Source organism: Staurois parvus, unplaced genomic scaffold (assembly GCF_062004578.1).
Source record: "Staurois parvus isolate SC_StPar_1 unplaced genomic scaffold, SC_StPar_1.0 ptg000091l, whole genome shotgun sequence".
Lineage (NCBI taxonomy): Eukaryota > Metazoa > Chordata > Amphibia > Anura > Ranidae > Staurois > Staurois parvus.
In genome coordinates, this window is record NW_028317887.1 from 4,210,494 (window position 1) to 4,230,583 (window position 20,090).

Genomic DNA, 20,090 nt, shown 5'->3' on the forward strand with positions numbered 1-20,090 from the left:
GTAATTTTCAACTCTCTTTAAATCTGTTCCGGAGAGCCATCAAATTGACTCTACAACACAGGACCTCCCTTCTGCAAAGTCACCTGTGCTCAAGCTGCCCTAAGAGAAGGAAGTCTGATACTTTCCTGTACGGAAATTCACATTCTGGATCTCACTGCCATCCACATCCCTGAAATGGACAATGGTCATGCAGACTTTTTAAGCCACCAATGCATACATCTGGGGGAATAGTCTCTGCACACAAGATATTCCAGAATCTCTGTTTATAGTGGGGGAACCACATGAGGACATCTTGGTCTCTAGGCTCCCAAATCTCCTTCTAGGGTTCCCCACCTGCGCCCCAGGCTCCTCCTTTTCTAAGTGTGCCCCCATAGCAAGCCCCTTATTATGGGGGCACCTGCGGGCTCACTCCCCGGTCTCTGCTCACAGGTTTGATTGACAGCAGAAGGAGCCAGTGGATCCCGCTGCTGCTGAGCCTCCTGTGAGGTAGAGGTGAGAAGATGCAGATAGGCACAGCGATGGAGTGAGGTAAGTTTTTAGGGGGGGCTGGGGAGCGTTGACATGGAAAGGTTGTTTACAGAGGATGCATTAATTCTAGGTAAAAATGCATTGCAGAGATTGCATTAATTCTAGGTAAAAATCCTTTTGCCTTTAGAACCACATTATGGAAAGGGTTCCTCCCTTTCCCATCATAGCTCATTTCATCAGGGCTGTTGTTGTCTTTTGGGTTTTTCAGCATCAAGCATCTGTATCCCAGACTTGCAAGGCCACCACCTGGCTGATGCTCAGGCTATAGCTGATGCAAGTTTCGGTCCCAAGGTGCTTAAATTTGTTAGCTGAGTGTTTTGGGGTTCTAGCCTTGTTTTTCTGTAGACCTCTCAGCAGTTCTGTTTGTTATGTTGTTGCCCACCCCTCAGTTTATTAGTGATGTCCCATAGTCTATAAGTACCTTACCTGTACATTTCTCATCTTGGAGTACAGTACAGGACACAGGAGCCTCCCCTCTGTTTGTGCTAAAAACTGAAGTCTCAGAGAAGGTATAGTTATACCCTAGTGCAATAGTGCACTAGTTATGGCTCAAGTACCTGACGGTAGCCTACTGTATACAGTGAAGGAAATAAGTATTTGATCCCCTGCTGATTTTGAATGTTTGCCCACTCACAAAGAAATGACCAGTCTAAAAATCGAATGGTAGGTGTATTGTAACACCGAGAGACAGAAAAGCAACAAAAAATTCAAAAGAAATGCATGTCCATGAAGACTCCTGGGATGTAGAACATATTTTTGGCGTAGGCCAAAAACTGGAAGCAAGTGAAAAAATATTTAAAAAAAAAATTTAAAACAAGTAAATACAGTATATAACCAATGGTCTATAAATACTACTCCTTTATCCTGTACTATACTCCAGGATAAAGATTTTAAATGAAAGTCAAAATTCTTTTTAATGATGAATACAAGCAAAATATTTCAACTGCTCTTAATCAGATGTGTTGCATGATTATCACAGCTAAACCTTTCCTTGTTGAGAACTTAAAAGTACTGAATACTTTGATTTCTTCTAGACTGCAAAGGCGACCCGCCACTGGGCCACAACACAATGACGTTATGGGCAATGAAAAAATTGTACAGTCAATTTCACAGGATCTGCTCGGTAAACTTTTTCTATCTGTTTTATGCTAAATGCCTGATCTTTGGGGGTCAAAGTTTAAGTATGTTGGCATGATAGAAGATAAATAATATCCTAAAATAATTTAAAGTTTGTTTCTAGTCAAAAATTGTGTTTTTAGTTTTGAAAGCAGCGAGCAAGAATGTGAACCCGTCAGAGTTTTACTGCTATCTGGGGCTCTGTTAGAGAGATTTCGCTCACTTTTTGTCCCATTGACAACAGTTTCATCAAACAAAGTAAAAACTAACTTTATTTGTCTGTGTTGCTGAATTCCTGTCTGAAGTTCCTGTCTGGTAAAACATGGTCAGCAGGACTGAAAGTTAGGGGAAATCTCTGTAACAGAACCCCAGATAGCAGTAAAAAAAACCTACAGAGGTTTGAATTCTGCACTCTATTCAAAGCTGAAAAAAAATGTTTTTGTTGGATATACACTTTAGGGTGTATTTACCAGCATACAGCCATTTTCTGGTTTTATAATTGTTTGCCTAGATTTCCTGGGAGAAAATAGGTAGAAGTCTATGGAGAAATGTTAGCCACACAGAGACCAGCAAGCATTGATTGATCTACTCTAGAATGTATCGTGTTTATTCATAGTTGGTCTTACCTTCAGTGCTCTTAGTGAAATGCAATGTAATGCTGTGAAGAAAAGACAGTATTTTTTTCCGTTCAGCCTTCTTTGTACTCCCTAATCACAAACTTGAGATTATACTAACATTTTCTGTCAGATCACGTCACACAGTTGTGTGTTCCTGTGTATCTTTGAATATTTGACTATTCGTACAAACACTAAAACTAAATGAAGAAAGTAGCACTTTGTATGGAATAATTGTCAGCAAGGACCTAATGTTGCATTACTGATGTCAGCATTGCTGCTGCTTGGCAAAAACTGTACATAGTTGCTTTCTGAAATGTGGAATGCACATTGTTTCTTAAATGAGAAAAATATAACTCCTAATGTTCATTTTTTTACAAGATTCCTTTCGTGTAACGAATGAGGAGCTCTCCAATCTTCCCCTTGTTCAAGTACAGCCATCAGGCCAATATTCAGGAAATAACTTAAAGATGGTCATACGACATATAAGAAGCATGCTTGATCAGAATGCGCCTGCCAAGGAGTTTGAGGTAAGAACATTTAAAAAATTGCTTTACTGGCACAATAGGCAGTGTGACAGCTAAGTAAGGAGAATTTCTGTCAGTTCATCCTTACTGCATTCACATGAGGTAAACCTATATGTGTATCCAAGACACCCAAATCACTGTCTACCTAAAACTAAATTAAAACCAACAGGAGATAAAAATACCAGTAACAAATAATAACTAAATAGATTACAAAGTATTGTACTACAGATGTATCCTTCTGATTAAAATTACCTAATGTTTAAATAAACACTTGACAAGCTCTGGTGAGTTTAATTAGAAAGGTAGAAGGAGCTTCCAGATGTCACAGAGGTAGTAGACCCTGTGCATCACCTAGAAAATGTAGGCCATAAAGAGGGCCACAGTTCAGGTTCTAAGGAACTGTCTGCTTTTCACCAGAGCACCACCACAAGGGATGATGGGCTTTGCTGCAGAGAGCTCCCAGACTGAGATTCTCAATTACACTTAGAGTGGCAACAGCAGACAACAGGCAGAAACAAAGCATGGTAATGAACATGGTACAGGCAGTGTTGTGGTCAAACAAGCATAAGGTCCAGGCTGGGGAATAACAAGGATTGTTGACAAACAGGCCAAAGGTTAGGTTGGGCATATAACAAGCACCATCAAAAACAAGTTGAGTTGCATGTGAAACACAAGATATTGAACTCTTTTGTACATGCTTAGGATATTTAGTCATGTGTGAATGTAACTAGTGCTTTATGTGGCTTTAAAGTTTGACATGTATTTTTATTCTCCATTTTGGATAATTAGTTTTTTTCTCTGCAGAGCCTTCAGGATTTAAAACCGCTTGATGAATGCCTTATTGGACAAAGTAAAGATAACAAAAAGAAAAACAGATACAAGAACATATTACCATGTAGGTCCTTATATTTTTAGCTTTACACTTTTAGATCGTTCCTTAACAGCTTCATCATGTGTACTTTTTAATATATGCAACTGCTTAAGGGCTCGTTCACACCATGATGCAGAGACGTCCGTTTTTCTGCAAGCATTCTGCAAGGGTACAACTAAATCAATTGTTCTCTATGTGCCCTGATCACACCACGACACTAGTATCATGTTCAGATTTTTTATACGCAGGAATCTGTAACGTGTATAAAACTCATTGAAGCGTGCATGAAAACTGATGTCTCTGCAAGTGAATCTACACATCAGTTTCCATCAGTTTTTCTGCATGTATGGTGTGAACGAGGCCTAAAAGTTAAAGTAATAATAAATGTGAAATTAAAAATGAAGTACTGTATATGAAGTCACTTGCTTTACCATAGCAGTCATCGTCCTTGTAACTTTCATTTTTAAACTATCGGTCCTACTGTTATTTTCTCACCTTCTTTAGCAGACCAAGCTGAACAGCAAAAATTGTAGTTAGGGGTCGAGAAAAATCATTTACACTGACAGGGTTGTTTACATTGGTAAGCGTTTATTCAATTATGTAAAACCTTTATCCCAAATGGAAACAAATTGCTTAAAACGTATTATCTGGAGTTAGGCTTTAATCTGCTAGTTGCTGATGTAATGTCCATCCAAATCTACTAGTCAATCTAAGACTAACCTCTTCAGATATTGCTGCTGTCCAAGGGTGCCTCCATAGCTCCTTCATAGATACAGAAGCATTAGACAGGTAGTGTGTTACTAGGCAAATTACGAGGTGACAATAAAGGGGAAAAAAAAACAGAAAACTAATTCTGTCATGGCACCTAAGGATTGATGAGTTGCAGTAAATTAATTTTTTGTTTTTAGGTTTAGATACATTTTAACTACTACAAAAATACACTGTAGTAATGATGTGAGTCATGAGAACACTGCAGACGTCAGGAAGATCCTTCCTCTTGTTGGTTTTGAAAGTTCTCATGATAGATGCCAGATTGTCAGGCTGGGTAGCAGTCCTGGATACCCTCTTAGTACAGGATTTCAGATTCGGTTATTCCTTCAACTCAGCAACTCTCCTCTGTGAGGTCATCTGACCAGAATTTAGTAGCACAGAAATGGTTTACATCAACCATCAGGGAGGAACCAGAACTATCACAGCTCAAAGGGAAGTTGATTTGATCATTGCATAGGCTGATCTTCATGTTCAAACCCTGTCTGCTATGCACATACTAGGTATGGAAATTGGCACATAGACTTCTTCAGTAAATAACGTCTCTGGGTTGGCAGCTGTAACATGTAAAGAACCCTTTACATGTTAAAGGGGTGTGTAGACTTTTTATATCCACTGTATTTACCAGCCCCTTCCCCTGCTCCCCATCCTGAAAGCACTGCCCGCAGTCGCCAGTGGGAGAGGGAAGCTGGCAACACTGCAGGGGAAGGGGGACCGGGGAGCACACGGGCAACGGGAAACAAGTAACCTTGACTCGTGCAAGGATTTTTGTCCACACAGGTGAAGATACATTTTCCCATTCCCCTCACCACCACCATCCTACCGCCAAACCTGCCACATACAGTAACACACCTCCTGTATTACAATGTCCCCCGCTCTGGATGAAGGAGCACAGGAGGCATCCTCAGTCTGGGGGAGGGAATTGTTAGATGGACTAACAGATTTAAGTACACTAACAAACTGAAGCAAAACTCCAGCTCACACTATAATCCGCTACAGCAGTTTTTTTTGGGATAAAAGTTTTTATAAATAAATAAAAGCTGATCATTGTAGGTACCCTGTGACAGGTGGGGGGCAGTATGACGGGAAGGGGCAGTGTGACAGAGAGGGGCATTATGATGGGGGGCAGTATGACAAGAGGAGGAGCAGTGTGACAGGAGGGGGGCAGTGTAACAGGAGAGGGGCGGTGTAACAGGAGAGGGGGCGGCCTTGGGGCCGGCAGCAATTATCTTACCTTCCCCGGCAGCAGGGGCAACCTGGAGGCAAAAACCGGGAGCTGGCATCAGGGAGGTGGAGCTTGGAGGCAGAGATGGCTGTCCCAGCTGACTGCTTGTCTATTGCCAGTATCGCATGGTGACTCATAGCTGTCAGTAACACGCAGCATCAGGCTAGATAGGAGAGGCAGCGGGGTGGCATATAGAAGAAGCAATCAATCCCCTCCATTTTTTCTCCTGCCTCCTGCAGAACTTTCTGTGGCTGCAGCAGCCAAGAGGAAAATGGAGGGGATATATTCTTCTGTGTGCCGTCCCGCCGCCTCTCCTATCTAGATGTAGAGAAGTGCAATGGGGAGCCATTGTGGCCCCCTGCAGCATGAGGCGGGTCGCAGTTGCGACCCTTATAGTTACGCCACTGGTGTGCATTTATTATTTTATAATTAAAGGTGATCTTAGACTTTAAAACCTATAGTCTGAAAGATAAGGTTCCTCCTTTCCATGTTAATGCACATTCTGCTGGATCTGTTAGTTCTTCATTGGCTTTTCAGCATTATACATCTGTTTCTCAGATTTTCAAGACTGCCATTTGGGCTCCTGTTCACAACTTTATGATTTACCAGGTGAATATTCATGTCACCTCTGATGCCAATTTAGAGTGTAAGGTACTACAAACTGCTGAGTCTGTCAAGCCCTGTTCGACCTGTTTTTTTTATGTGAGCTTGCTGGCATTTTTTGCTGTGCCCACTCCTCTGTTGGACTGCTTTTGGATGTCATAGTCATAATAATTTAAAGGAATATATTGATCAGTGAAATGCTGTGCAGCCTCTTGTAAAACAAGATACAGAACAACTGGGGATATTTGTGAGACATGCTTATGGCAGACCTTCCATGAATGAGCTGTGTATACTATATAGAATTGCAGGCAACGCTTTAAGCTGTCCAGTTGACACGCTTCAGGTTTGTATTACTCATATTTTATGAACAGTTGAGGAAACTGGAAACCACTGTAGTAGTTGACGCTACTACAGTAATAACTGAGACCTGATAGGTTACTCCCCTCTGTGGAAGCTGGATATCCTTGTAATAGTTGGTGCCTGATGAAGGAGTCCTGCGTGGCTTTGAAACATTGCACTCTTCCGCTGTAATGTGACCACTGAATAAAAGCTTCTGGGCGTTAACTGAAGATCTGTGATGTGCTTGCAAATATGTTCATTGATCTGTAATGTTACCAGTTTCCAGCCGGCTGTTGCTGCAACACCTCTTAATTTCTCAGTCCATCTTAGGAACATGTGTGATGGGAATGTTAGTGATTGTTCTACTACAGTGATGGGCACAATCATCTGGGTCCTGCTCAGCTTCTATGAGAGCGGTTGCCCCACAGAGGGTTGCTTTTTTGGCACCATCACTATTCATATAATGGCCTGTATTTTTAAAATGAGTACAGAGCTTAATCTGATTGGACAAGGTTGAAGATTGCGACTATCAATATAGTAGCACCGACTACTACAATGATTTCCAACTACTACAGTAATTTCCAGCTTCATCAGGTATGAGTAATGCTGTGCCAAGATGGACCAATGTAAATATGCAATGCATATAATACCTGAAGTTCATTTGTAACCAGTTCCTGCCCAGCAGTCATTTGTCTATAGGGACAGGCACTGTACCGGTTGGACATCGTATGGCATCCTCCCCAGAAAACGCCTCACGTGTGCTGCTCATAAGCCGTTTTGTGGCTCGATCTGTCACCCACTGTGTCCACTGCCGGTACCATGTGATCACTGTGACCAAACACAGCAGATCACATGAGAATTGTACACAATGGATGACATTCATTCATGCCATTCACCTTGATGGTAATGACCAATCAAAAGCAGTCTAGCCCATAATGTCATCCCTGCACTGAGAAGAGTGAAAGCCGGAGGGATTTCAAATCCCCAGCTTTTCCTTTTGTGACAGAGGGGGGTCAGTGCAGGGAGGTTTCCCGCACCACTCCTGTGTGAACATGTAAGGCTATGACAAGCTGAATTCACACAGAAGCAGTGGGGAAACTGCATGCGATTTGGACAGGAATCGCACCAAATTCCTGTTCAAAATGTATGCTATTCTTAGTGGTGCAATTTGTGTCCATACATTTTGTATTGATGCGAATTGCACTGCAAAGTCTCGGATTCAGGTATCGGGAACATTTTTACGGGTACTCATGAAAATACTCGGTATCGCCACCAATACCGCTATCAGTGCATCTCTACTTCAGAGCTTAAAACATTGTTATTTATTATTGAAAACCATCATAGTTACACTCACATTGCCATGCGTCAAGCCGAACACTAAGGAGGTATGCATATATACAATTAAGCCCCAAACACAGGTTGCGGACTCAGTGCGGGGAACTTCACTCAGAATGTGACTCTGCCTAACATGTTTCGACATGTGTCGTCACCATAGGCAGTATGTTATGTTACCAATCTTTGCTTTATATGCATTTACTTAACTGATTAAAAACATCTCTGTAACTTTGTGGTTGCTTAGGGCAAAACAAATGTTTTGGTTATATCTTCTTACTTTTACTTTATACTATTCTAGATGATACCACTAGAGTCCGTCTTGGAACAGAGGATGGTTATATCAATGCAAGTTTTATCAAGATGCCTGTTGGCAGTGAAGAATTCACTTACATTGCTTGCCAGGGACCTCTCCCCAGTACAGTACCAGATTTTTGGCAAATGGTATGGGAACAGAATTCCACTGTGATTTCCATGATGACCCAGGAAGTGGAAGGAGGGAAGATAAAATGCCAAAGGTATTGGCCTGATGATCCCAACAGGCCATTACGGATAAATAATGGACTTCAACTGACTTTATTAAAAACACAGCAGCTGGAGAGTTTTGTGCTAAGAATCTTGGAGTTACAAGATATTCAGGTCAGTCTTCTTGCAAAGACAGATCCCTAGAAGTTCAGCCTATTGCATGTATATATTTTAGCAGGCATAGTTGTGTTGTCTTCTGCTGTTGTCTACACAGGGGGTATTGCAACTTGTAATACTTAGTAGTTATACTCATGCATTTTGGATGACCGCCCAACCCCTGTTTTACGCTTTGACAGTGCCTATAATCTGGATTGGGCTTTGAGAGGAGCTTCACCAAAGCAATGTTTTAGAGGGAAACCAAAGGAGTTTTTGTTATTTTTTCACTTTTTTAACTGACTGTTTTTGCAATATGTATACAGTCTTTGCGTTACAATAAAACGTTTACTTCATGACAAAGGTTTCCCAAAGCACTAGTGGTGAAGAAAAAGCATAGCAATATTAGTACTCTTTTAGGCAGACTGGCTATCCTTGAAACCTGAAACTGAAATATGAGTTGACAGTTCTCACTTATTCAGTTTTGTGTGTAAATTTCACCTTGAGCTACTGTTCTCAATGCTTCCTTTCAACAGTGGGGTAAATGCTTACCATGCAAAAAAAAGATCCTAATACTCTTCCTGCACAGTCAGAAGGAACATATAGGGGAATGTTCAATAAAACTGGAGCCCTGAGAATTTGGTGCAGCTGTTCATAGTAACCAGGGCTTTTTTTCAGTGGGAACGTGGGGAACACAGTTTGGCACCTCCAGCACTGAAAGTATGTAATGGCAAGGGGTGCTGGGGTGTGCAGGAGGATCTGTTGTTGCTGGCTGCTGGGGAATCTATTGTCACTGAAGGGGATCTGTTTCTGTGTGATGGGTTGTTATTGCTGGGGAAGTCTATTGTTGCTGGTGGGGGATCTATTGTTGATAGGGGGTCAATTGTTGCTGGAAGGGATCTACTGTTGAGGGAGGGGTCTATTATCTGTTATTGCTGGCTGCTGGATAGTCTATTGATACTTGCTGCTGGGGGATCGGTTGTAGCTGTTGGGGCTCTATTGTTGCTAGGGTGGTATTTTGTTTTGGGGGTCCATTGTTGGTGGAGGGATCTATTCTTGCTGGGGGGAGTTCTAATGCTGCTGGCTGCATTTCCTCTTAACAAATTTCATACACATTATTTAGCAGTTTTTGTTATTTTAGCTATTTTTAAGGGCCCTGTATCCTATTTTTAGAGGCTATGTATCCTCTGGTACTGGGAGGTGGGTATGGGGCGTAAACAAGAAGTGACTCAAAAGAGGGGAGTTCCTGCACCTATTTTTTGAGAAGAAAAGCCCTGATAGTAACCAATCAGCTTTTAAATTAATCTTGTTCAAGGAAGCTTTGACAGTAACACCTAGTAGCTGATTGGCTACCATGCACATTCCCACCAGATTCTCTGGGCTCCGGTTTTAGTAAATCTCTCCTATAGGGTTTGATTTTCTAAAATTGGAGAGTGCAAAATCTGTTGCAGCTGTGCATGGTATTCAATCAGATTCTAACTTCAGCTTGGTCAATTTAGCTTTGACAAACAAAACAATAAAAAAAAGCGGAAGCTGATTGGTTTCTAAGCAGAGTTGTGCCAGTTTTTGCACTCGCCAGTTTTAGTAAATCAGTCCCACAATGTTCATGTGCACTATTTTATATTAACATCACTACAAAAGATAAAGATATTTTATGGCATTTCCAAGAACATGAAAAAAACAGTACCAAACCAAAACATATTGTATTTACTAATGGTGAATCATTGTTATTATTACCTTACTACAGGCTGGAGATGTACGACACATAGCCCACCTGAACTTCACTGCGTGGCCAGATCACGACACGCCTACAAACCCAAACCAACTTCTCACTTTCATCTCCTACATGAGACACATCTACAGGAGTGGCCCCATCATCACTCACTGCAGTGCAGGCATTGGTCGATCAGGCACACTCATATGTATAGATGTTTTGCTGGGTCTTATCAGTAAAGATTTAGAGGTGAGTAACATTAGCCTTTATAATTCATGTTCGTATAATGAGTTGAAAGGAAATCTGGAATGTTAATCAATACAAACAGCAGACAGGGTCACCTGGAGTATTGACATGAGAATGAACATATGGTGTTAGCTAATGGGAGGATTATCCAAGGAGAAGATCATTTTGATGCATTTTGCCATCTGGAACATGTATGCTATAAGGGTCCTTTTATACCAGTGCACAGTGCGCTGCAACATTACAGTGTGCTGTGGAGCATGTTTATAAGGTAAGCTGAGGTGGCATTCAGAATAAATAAATAGCACATCAACGCTCATACGATAACACGCACACCCATGCACAACAAAGTGAACATTAATAAAAGTGGTGTAAATGGCCCCTAAGTGCAAACCAAGAAATGTTTTGTATATAGGAGTAGAGGATTATATGATGATGTATGTTGCATGTGGTCACATTCTTGTATTTTATATATATATGGAGAAATATAATAATAGGTTGACTTTGGACTAAATGTAAGCCCCATCAATGAACTTCTCTTATTTGTTCCTTATGTTCTGTTAAATATACAATGGAGAATGTTTTATTATATCTGTTCAGTAAGTGCAATGCACATGTTGATCCTGCCAGACATCTTGGGAGCTGGTTACTAGCTGTGATTTCTGCATCTGCTGCCTTCAGTTATCACTGTTCTTAGCTATCTCAGTGAACTAAAGGACACACACAAGTTATGGAGAAAAAAAGAGGGGGAGGTGTTCTGTAGTCCTGTCTTAGGGTTGCAATGCTGGTCCATAGATAAAGTATGACGAGTGAAAAAGAAAACTAATGCAGTCACCACACCTAAGGACTGGTAAGATTCAATACATTACATTTTTTTATTTGGGTTTCCATGCGCTTTAAAGACTAGCTATGGTCAACATGTTAAATCATATTATTTCCATTTTTTATTTCACTTATTTCTAGCCTACTCCTGTTACTCTGAATGATCTTGAAGTTTGTAAACTTACTTTGTAAAGATCCCCACAGGTTTACTTCCTTGAATTCTGGGACACATATTCACTATGTCCTGTGAGTAGGCACTTCCTGTCACACATTTCACAGAGCCTGCCTTCTGAACTGCAGAGGTGCTGAGAGGAGGAGTTTAAAGAGGCGGAGTCAGTACAGGCAGGCAGCAAGGTACCATGGGAGATATAGGCCTCAGCAATCAAACATAAACAGCAGAAAAGCTGCAAAGCATGCAGGGCATCCAGGAACTTGTAGAAAGAGATGGCCAGCAGACAGGCAGAACTCACAACATAAAAAGAGATTTTTCAATTAAAACAATGACTAGGTCTGGATGGGCAGGGCAAAACACATCAGAGGGTGTGGTTTCTTGGTGGAGACATGTAGGCTTGAGCCAATCCTCATACACATGTTATGGTGGCTTGTTGGGAGAGTATTGTTTTCTCTATTTACGGCACACATCACTGTGGATGGGCATACTGATGGTCTGCGCACCACATGCAGATCATAGGAATAGAACCCTGGCTTTGAGCGGCATTCCAAGCTTAGCCTATTGTTTGAATTGTTGTTACAGTGCTTAAAGTGGTTCAAACAGGTCAAGGTATTTTACCTTCATCCATTCTATGCATGAAGGTAAAAACCTTCAGTGTGCAGCATCCTCCCCAGCCACCCCTAATACTCACCTATGTGCTCTCTCTTCTCATTGGCTGAGACAGAAGCTGGAGCTATTGGCTCCCACTGCTGTCAATCACAGCCAGTGAGCCAATGAGAAGAGAGGTGGGGCCGAGTGTGAAAGGACACGCGTAGCAGCGGGTGCCTCCATAGCAAGATGCTTGCTGTGGGGGCACATGACAGGAAGGAGGGGACAGGAGATCCTGCGGGGGGACCAGAGAAGAGGAGGATCCAGGCTGCTCTGTGCAAAACCACTGCACACAGCAGGTAAGTATAGACATGTTTATTTTTTCTTGGAAAAAAAAAATAAACCTTTTAGAATCACTTTTAGAATATTTAAAGGGAAATGTATGCTATGACTATAGAATTTCATTCATATGTCTACATGTAGTTATTTCATAGTTGATCATTGAAGGAAGTATTTATGACCCTTTGGAGTGAAGGGAATGATCAGTATATATCACTGTTTGAATAGAGGTTTTGATGCTTAATTTGTCATGAGAGTTCACAGTCAGGCTCCACCCCATATGCAGTTGGCCTTGTCACCTACAGGTGTTGACAAAAAATGGAAACACTACATGATTTGCAGGTGTGAAAGTGACCACATTTCGCATTGAAAGCAGAAGTAATGTAACATTCTTTTGCTTACACTGTGTGATGAGACACCTAGCTAAAAGGTGGGAAGCCTCACTTTCCTCATTCACTGCGTGCACTGCTAGTAATATGAAGTCATGTCAGAGCTTACTGAGCTTCAAAGAGAGCAAGTTGTTGGTGCCCGCTTAGCTGGTGCCTTTGTGACTGAAGTTGCCTATTTAACGCGAGTTACAGTATTAGAGGTAATGACGGCATATACAGTTTCTGGGAAAATTCATAAGCACAGTCGGCATGATCAACTGACTGAAAGAGACAAAAGGACATAGTGCAGGATTGTCACCCAGAATAAGAAAACAACTGCTGCAAAAGTGACTGTAGAGATCAATCTCGGTCCCATGAAGACTAAGATTGAGCTCTGCAGTCGCTTTTGCAGCAGTTGTTTTCTTATTTTGGGTAACAGTCCTACACAATGTCTTTTTGTCTCCTTCTTGTAGTATTTTCCACTGCGTTGTGGTCTGTGGGCACTGTGCGCTGTGTGCAATACTTTTTTTTTTTTTTTTTTTCAGTGCAGTGCAGTTTGAGGCTATCTACTACCCTGAACTGCGCAGCCGGCAGTTGAACTTTGTGAGATGTCTGTGTGACATATCAGTAAATTTAATTTTAAAAAAAGGAAACCATGTGATGTGCCAAGCACAGCGGTGCATCATCATTGCTCTGATCTTGGCCTCACCAGACCTCACTCAGCTAATTAAAATATAGAGATTGTTTTGTGACAATAGAATCTTCAATAGAAAAAAGCAAGACAACTTAAGTAGACTGTACACAATTTTTTTCTCATTAGGCCTCCATCCACGCTATACAGGGATAATGGGCAAATCTCCCATTGTGTGCTTATTATATTTGACCATCAGCCCTGTTGGCTGTCAAAATACCCAAACAGCAGCTGCCTGGCCTGTTCAATTTTTCAGTCAAGGGATACCCCACAAAAGCAGTTAACAGGGCCACCCAATGATCGAGTTTAATCCTGTTCACAGTTACTTGGCTAGACACGAGAGGTTGCTTTGTGAAAACAAAAAAGAAGGTTGAATGAAAAAAAAAAAACACACACACATACTTCTGAGCAAGCTTTACAGCCTGGATGGGCAAATCGCCCGCTATGTCTATTGTATTGTATTTTCACAACTGGCCATGCATCTGATTGGATGCAGCAGCTGTTTGGCCAGCAGTTTTCTGCCCAGTTCTTTTGATTTTTCAATTGAGGGATGTTAGATAGGAAGCAACAGACAAGGCAAGCCACTTAGCAAATTTCAAATGGTTCCTCAAGAACAGTATTTGACCAGCAACGCAATGACTACAAAGTGTATTCACTCTTCCTAATTGAAAAATACTACTGGCAAACTGTAACCTTTTCATGTCTTTTTTTCTTTTAGTTCAGTATTTCAGATCTGGTTCGAACAATGAGGCTTCAAAGACATGGGATGATTCAAACGGAGGTAAACTATAGTACTGACTTAGTAAAGTTGCCTAATATATTTGCCTTCAACTACTGTATGTATGTGTACATACTGTATCTGTTTAGATTCCTGGGACTAGTCACAGAGTCCAGTGAATGGTCTAATATGAAGATAAACTGAGTTGTAGAGCAAAATCAAACAATAAATCACTTTTAAATTCACGTTGTCGACTGATTTGAAAATAAATTATTTTGTCCCTTTATGGTTAAAGGCCAATTCCAACACCAATTACAATTTCAGCTTGTTGTGAGCAGCAGAGGGTTGAATCACACACTTTTTATGTCACTCTGAGGGTCCAGTGGGGAAATTTCTCTTTAGTAATGTGCCTGTGTGAACGTATCTACTGGATTCCGAAGTTGTTTATTTGACATTATCAAAGGATCTGTTGGTAGCATGTGACACCATCGTTTTCATTGTAATGGATAGCATCAGGGTGGGACTACAAATTTTTGGTAGATGTATCTCAAGTTACATGTAAGTTCTTGAGAGATGTAGAAAGCCAGCATGTGGGAGAGGGATAGAACCTTTGTCAGGTGTTTTGCTTTCTGTTGGTATAACAGTTTGAAAGATTTCTCCTCACTTTCTGTCCTGATAACATAATAGGAAGTTTTGAAATCAAACTGGACTTAAAGCGGTAGTAAACTCATTGCAAATACTACAGTAAAAGCATAATACAAGAAATCAATGCACTTATAAACAGAGAGGGAAAAGGTAAATTGCTATATAATTCTTCTTTGGATTTCTACAGCTTAATTTTATTGTAGTTTGCTCTATTTCAAGCCAGCGCTATATTTGCAGAAACCTTTGCAGCCATCCCCATGCTGAACTTCCACCCTTTGTGAACGTCACTGCATCAGTCTTGCGCATGTGCAGTAAGATAATATCAAGCCTGAGATAATGGTCAGTACTCTCGCGGTCTAACAATGTAATACCAGGGAGTAAAGCTAACATAAATACAGCACCTATCTCTACTGATTGACGGAACACTCAAAATGCCATCAAACAGGATTCCAATGCTCATGCGCAAGTGACATCATCAAAAGAAGGCGAGGGCCATATCTACTAAACAGCACCCTTTGAAAAACTTTAAAAGGAACATAATTCTATGTCATATAATTATGTAAATACTGCTGACCTGTCCAGCAGAGTTTACTATCACTTTATACAGCAACATCAGGGCTTTTAGCACTGTTTTTGTCCTCCCTAAAATTATTCTCTTCACTTCTTTTTTTGGTGACACGGGGAAACCTTACCAAAGAGGATGGAGACAGCAGTAACCGCCATACACTGGCCATGTACTGGGGTTGAAGTTGAATATACAACTGACTTCTGTTGAGCAGGAAAGCCTATGGTCTGATCAAAATTCAGCCGGCCCCTGCTGGATTAGCTAAATTTCAGAACCGTGGGGTTGAGTTACTAAAACTGGAGAATGCAAAATCTTGTGCACCTCTGCACAGAAACCAATCACCTTCCATTTTTTTTGGCAAACTTCAGTTAACCACTTGCCCTCCGGAGGATTTACCCCCCCTTCCTGACCAGGCCATTTTTTGCGTTATGGCACTGCATTACTTTAACTGACAATTGCGCGGTCATGCAAAAAGACCTGCAGTTTTTGAGAAAAAACTATATTTTTGACTTTTTGCTATTAAACATGTCCAGTAAAAAAAAAATTTTAATCGAATTTCGTCATAAATGTAGGCCAAAATGTATTCTGCTACATGTCTTTGCAATAAAAATCCCAATACGTGTAAATTAATTGGTTTATGTGAAAGTTATAGCGTTTACAAATGGAGGTATAGATACTGTTTTTTGTTTTGTTTTTTTGGGGTTTTATTACTAGTAATGGCGGTGATCAGTGACTTATTGCGGGATTGCTGTACTGCGGCGGGCATTCTGACACTGGGGGGAACTGACTTGGTGTCACTGACATCCCCAATGACACCAATACAGTGATCAGTGCTAATAAAAATCATTGACACTGTACTAATGGCACTGGGCAGGAAGGAGTTAACATCTGGGGCAATCAAAGGGTTAACTGTGTGATGTGTGCTGTTTTACTAACTGTTGTGTGTGTGCTTCACTGTAAGCACACTGCTATGCATGGCTCTGCTATGCAAAGCCATGCATAGCAGTGCTCAGGAGCTGACAGGGGAGAGATTTGTATTATTTACTTACAGTTCTCTCCCTCCGTCGGCAATGCTCCTCAATCACCAGGTGCCAGTGAGTAATCACCGGCTTGGACCTGGTGATTAACAGCCGAGGCCGCGAATAGGAGCACGGGTAGGGCACGCGCATGGCTGCCCCCCACCCGAAAATGCAAAATCACGTATATATATACGTGATTTTGCACACATCTGCTGCCCTGTAGCAGTATATCTGCTATAGGGCGGCGGGAAAGTGGTTAAACAAGCTGAAGTTAGAAGCTGATTGACTACCATGCACAGCTGCACCAGATTTTACACTCTCCAGTTTTAGTTCTGAAATTTAGCCGGTCCAGCAGAGGCCAACTGAATTTTGATCAGACCATAGGCTTACCCGTTCAACAGAAATCAGTTGTGTATTCTACTTCTGTTTAGGGGATATGTTGGAAATTTTCCATTGATCCATGGCTGCAGCCAGTGTGTTTTAACTAAGGTGGGTGCTGCTGTCAGAATACAATGTCTCACTGGAGGGAAATTCCTCCATCCACCTTAATTGTGGCTGAATAGAGGGGGGGACTAACTGTGTATGGCCAGCTTTACCATTGGTATCCAAAGCAAAAAAAATTACTACAATAAGTGATCAGTGTGGGTGACCAAATCTCATGCTTTTATATGGCCAGTTTAAAGTTACCTGAATTCTGCCCACAGGAGCCAATCTAGCACATGAGCATCATAAAGTGTCTGGTCCCCAACTTACTGCATCCCCCCTTCCTTACCTTTTATGCCTCTCTACCCCAGCCTTACTTTGCTTTCCCAGTACTGCATTGTGGGAGGCAGTAGGAAGTGTATTGGGTTTTTATTGGAGCTTCAGGGGCAGAATGGGAGAGTGTTGTGAAGATAAGAGCAGAGACTTTGTTTGCAGTCTATGGGGGAGATTTACTAAAAAGGTGCACACAGAATATGGTGCAGCTGTGCATAGTAACCAAACAGCTTCTAACTTCAGCTTGTTCAATTAAAGCAATTCTAAAGGTTAATTGTTTTCTTTTTTTGTAAAATAACAAACATGTCTATACTTACCTGCTGTGTGCAGTGGTTTTGCACAGAGCAGCCTGAATCCTCCTCTTCTCGGGTCCCCCGCAGGCTCTCCTGGCTCTTCCTTTCTGTTGGGTGCCCCCACAGCAAGCATCTTGCTATGGGGGCACTCGCTACTCCGTGTGTCTATTCTCACACGGAGCCATGCCTTGGCCTCTCCCCCTCTCTCTCCTCATTGGCTGACTGGCTGTGAGAGACAGCAGCAGGCGCCAATGGCTCCCTCTTGCTGTCCCAGTCAATGAGGAGGCAGAGACCCAGGGCAGGTCATTCACATTTCTGGATCGCGATGAGGCTCAGGGGAGTATTGAGGGGGCTGGAGGAGCTGCTGCACGCAGAAGGTTTTTTACCTTCATGCATAGAATGCATGAAGGTAAAAAAACCTTCAGCCTTTACAACCACTTTAAGCTTTGGCAACCACTTTAAGCTTTGGCAATAAAACATGGAAACTGATTGGTTACTATGCACAGTTGCACCAGATTCTGTGCGCCCACAGGAGGTAGATAAACACATATGGGCAGCGGTGTATTTACCACAAGGCAAACAAGGCATTTGCCTAGGGCGGCATTTTTCAGGGGGGGCAGCACTGCCCCTTGGAAGAAGGGACAGAAGAAGGGACACATGTGGCATGGGGACCTGGTGGGTTACGAGAGATGCTGCAGGTTTCATGACGGTGCATGCACAGCCCGACTCTCGTTCCCGGGGATGTCCGGAGCTGTGAAGGTGAGTGTCTTTCTCTCTCTCGCCATAGAGGATGGTGGCTGGTGTATGGGGGGCAGTGCTAGTGGAAGGCTCATGTGGAGGGCAGGGGTGTTCTTGATCAATGTCAGGCTCTTTCTGTGGGGGGGGTGCTAATTTTAGTGTTGCCTAGGGCAGCACAAAACCTAAATACACTGCTTATGAGGGATTTACTAAAACTGGTGCAGAGTAAAAGGTTACACTCCATTCACGTATGCAGACTATTGAACTGAATCAAATTTCATGTCCTTTTGCATTAATATAAATGTAATTTTTGTTGCAGGAGCAATATATTTTCTGCTATCAAGTTATCTTCTATATTCTAAAACAACTGCAAGCAGAAGAGCAGCACAAAGGATCAGTCTCATAGTCTTCTAAATCTCTCCAGAGATATAAGCCCTAGCTAGTTGTCTTTTATATTCCAGTTATTAATGTTTCCATAACAAGAGCTGCATTTTAGTAGCTTACTTATGTTGAGCTTGTCGGGTCTCAGCTCCAGTGGATGCCAAGTGCAGTTAAATAAACTGCTTTTTTTAAGTTTTCAGGGGTGGAAGGGGATTGTAAAGACAGTATTTTAATATAATTCGTATTACATGTTTGTTAACATGTTACGCATGTACATTTGCAAGCAATTTTCTCAAGTATTTTCAGAATTTAAAGTTAGTTTTCTAGATAATATTTGAAAGCAGTATTTAAAAACAAACAAATAATTATTTCTATAGACCAAAAAGTAGTAAGTTTATTGTAATTATTACATACATTTCATAATGTTTACTTATATAGAGATTTATGTACTATTTATATTCTTTTACAAGGAAATGTTACATTGTGCCTACCTGTAGAAGTAGGCATGTTCATTGTCCACTGTGTAAATAAAACATACACATTCAAATACTTAGTGTAAGTGTATTCTTTCAAAAACATTGGGTGTTGCTTTTTTCATTCTAACTACTGTATTGCTATCTGTAGTAAAGACGTTTTCCGCCTGCAGTTGATACTGTGCAAAACTTCTATACCATTTCAGCTATAATGAGTGTTGTGTTTTATATCACTTGTACCCTGTACACCAATACTTTAAAGAAGCTGCTAAGTGTCCCTGAGGCTACAGCCATGCTCTAAGCTGATCAGCTTTTTATGCTTGAAAAATTGCTGAAAGAAAGCCAAACAATAATGTCTACTGGGTATTGGAGATGGGAAACATCTTAAAACCGAACTATAGGCAAACCAATAGATACAAACTTGAATTACAAATATGTTAATTGTTTACCTGATCATTGATTCTGTTTATCCAACTTTGTGGTCCAAAGTAAGCATGCCAGACTGCAGATCCTGGACCTTCTTGGTGGTTATACTTCTGCTGGACTAGACCCAGATCATTGTGGTAGAACGAAGAAACCGCACATTGATTAAATCATTCTGGTCTCCCATTCCTCCAACAGTGACAATGATCACAACTGTTAGTATGATGGCACTGTATAGGAGTCAGTAGCACCCTGATTAATTTGAAGTGCTGTCCACCACTCTCTCAGTCTGGGTCCTGCTCTGTAGGAGATAAAAGTAAGCAATTATCAAGACTGTATCGTGAAATAACACAGCGCCAGTGGAAATAACAAAAATAAATAAATGTAATCTATTTTGAAACTAGCCGGGGCAGAGCTTCAGTTCTGAAGTCGTGCCACTGCAAAATCCCAGGCCGTCAGAAGCTCTCTGTGAGTTTTTGCTGTTTTTTTCACTGCCACATTGTTTTAACTGGATGATTGGATTTGTTCTACAATAAACCTTTACTACTTCACGATCACTGGCTTCCGGCTGGCTCCTTAGTGAGCTCTGTCTGTTCCAGTG

At 41.5% G+C, this 20,090-nt stretch overlaps 1 protein-coding gene across 4 annotated transcripts in view; it reads left to right on the plus strand.

Annotated features, from left to right (window-relative positions):
* The window catches only part of PTPN13 (protein tyrosine phosphatase non-receptor type 13), a 375,298-nt gene extending 356,156 nt beyond the window's left edge, over window positions 1–19,142 (plus strand). For all 4 annotated transcript variants that reach the window (XM_089670565.1, XM_089670567.1, XM_089670566.1 and 1 more), the window contains 7 exons: window positions 1,563–1,651; window positions 2,640–2,788; window positions 3,590–3,680; window positions 8,225–8,562; window positions 10,289–10,504; window positions 14,197–14,259; window positions 18,532–19,142. In XM_089670565.1, the coding sequence (XP_089526691.1) occupies window positions 1,563–1,651; window positions 2,640–2,788; window positions 3,590–3,680; window positions 8,225–8,562; window positions 10,289–10,504; window positions 14,197–14,259; window positions 18,532–18,618 (1,033 nt within the window). In that variant the 3' untranslated portion in view covers window positions 18,619–19,142. The remainder of the gene's footprint in view (window positions 1–1,562; window positions 1,652–2,639; window positions 2,789–3,589; window positions 3,681–8,224; window positions 8,563–10,288; window positions 10,505–14,196; window positions 14,260–18,531) is intronic.
* The last annotated feature ends 948 nt before the right edge of the window (window positions 19,143–20,090 follow it).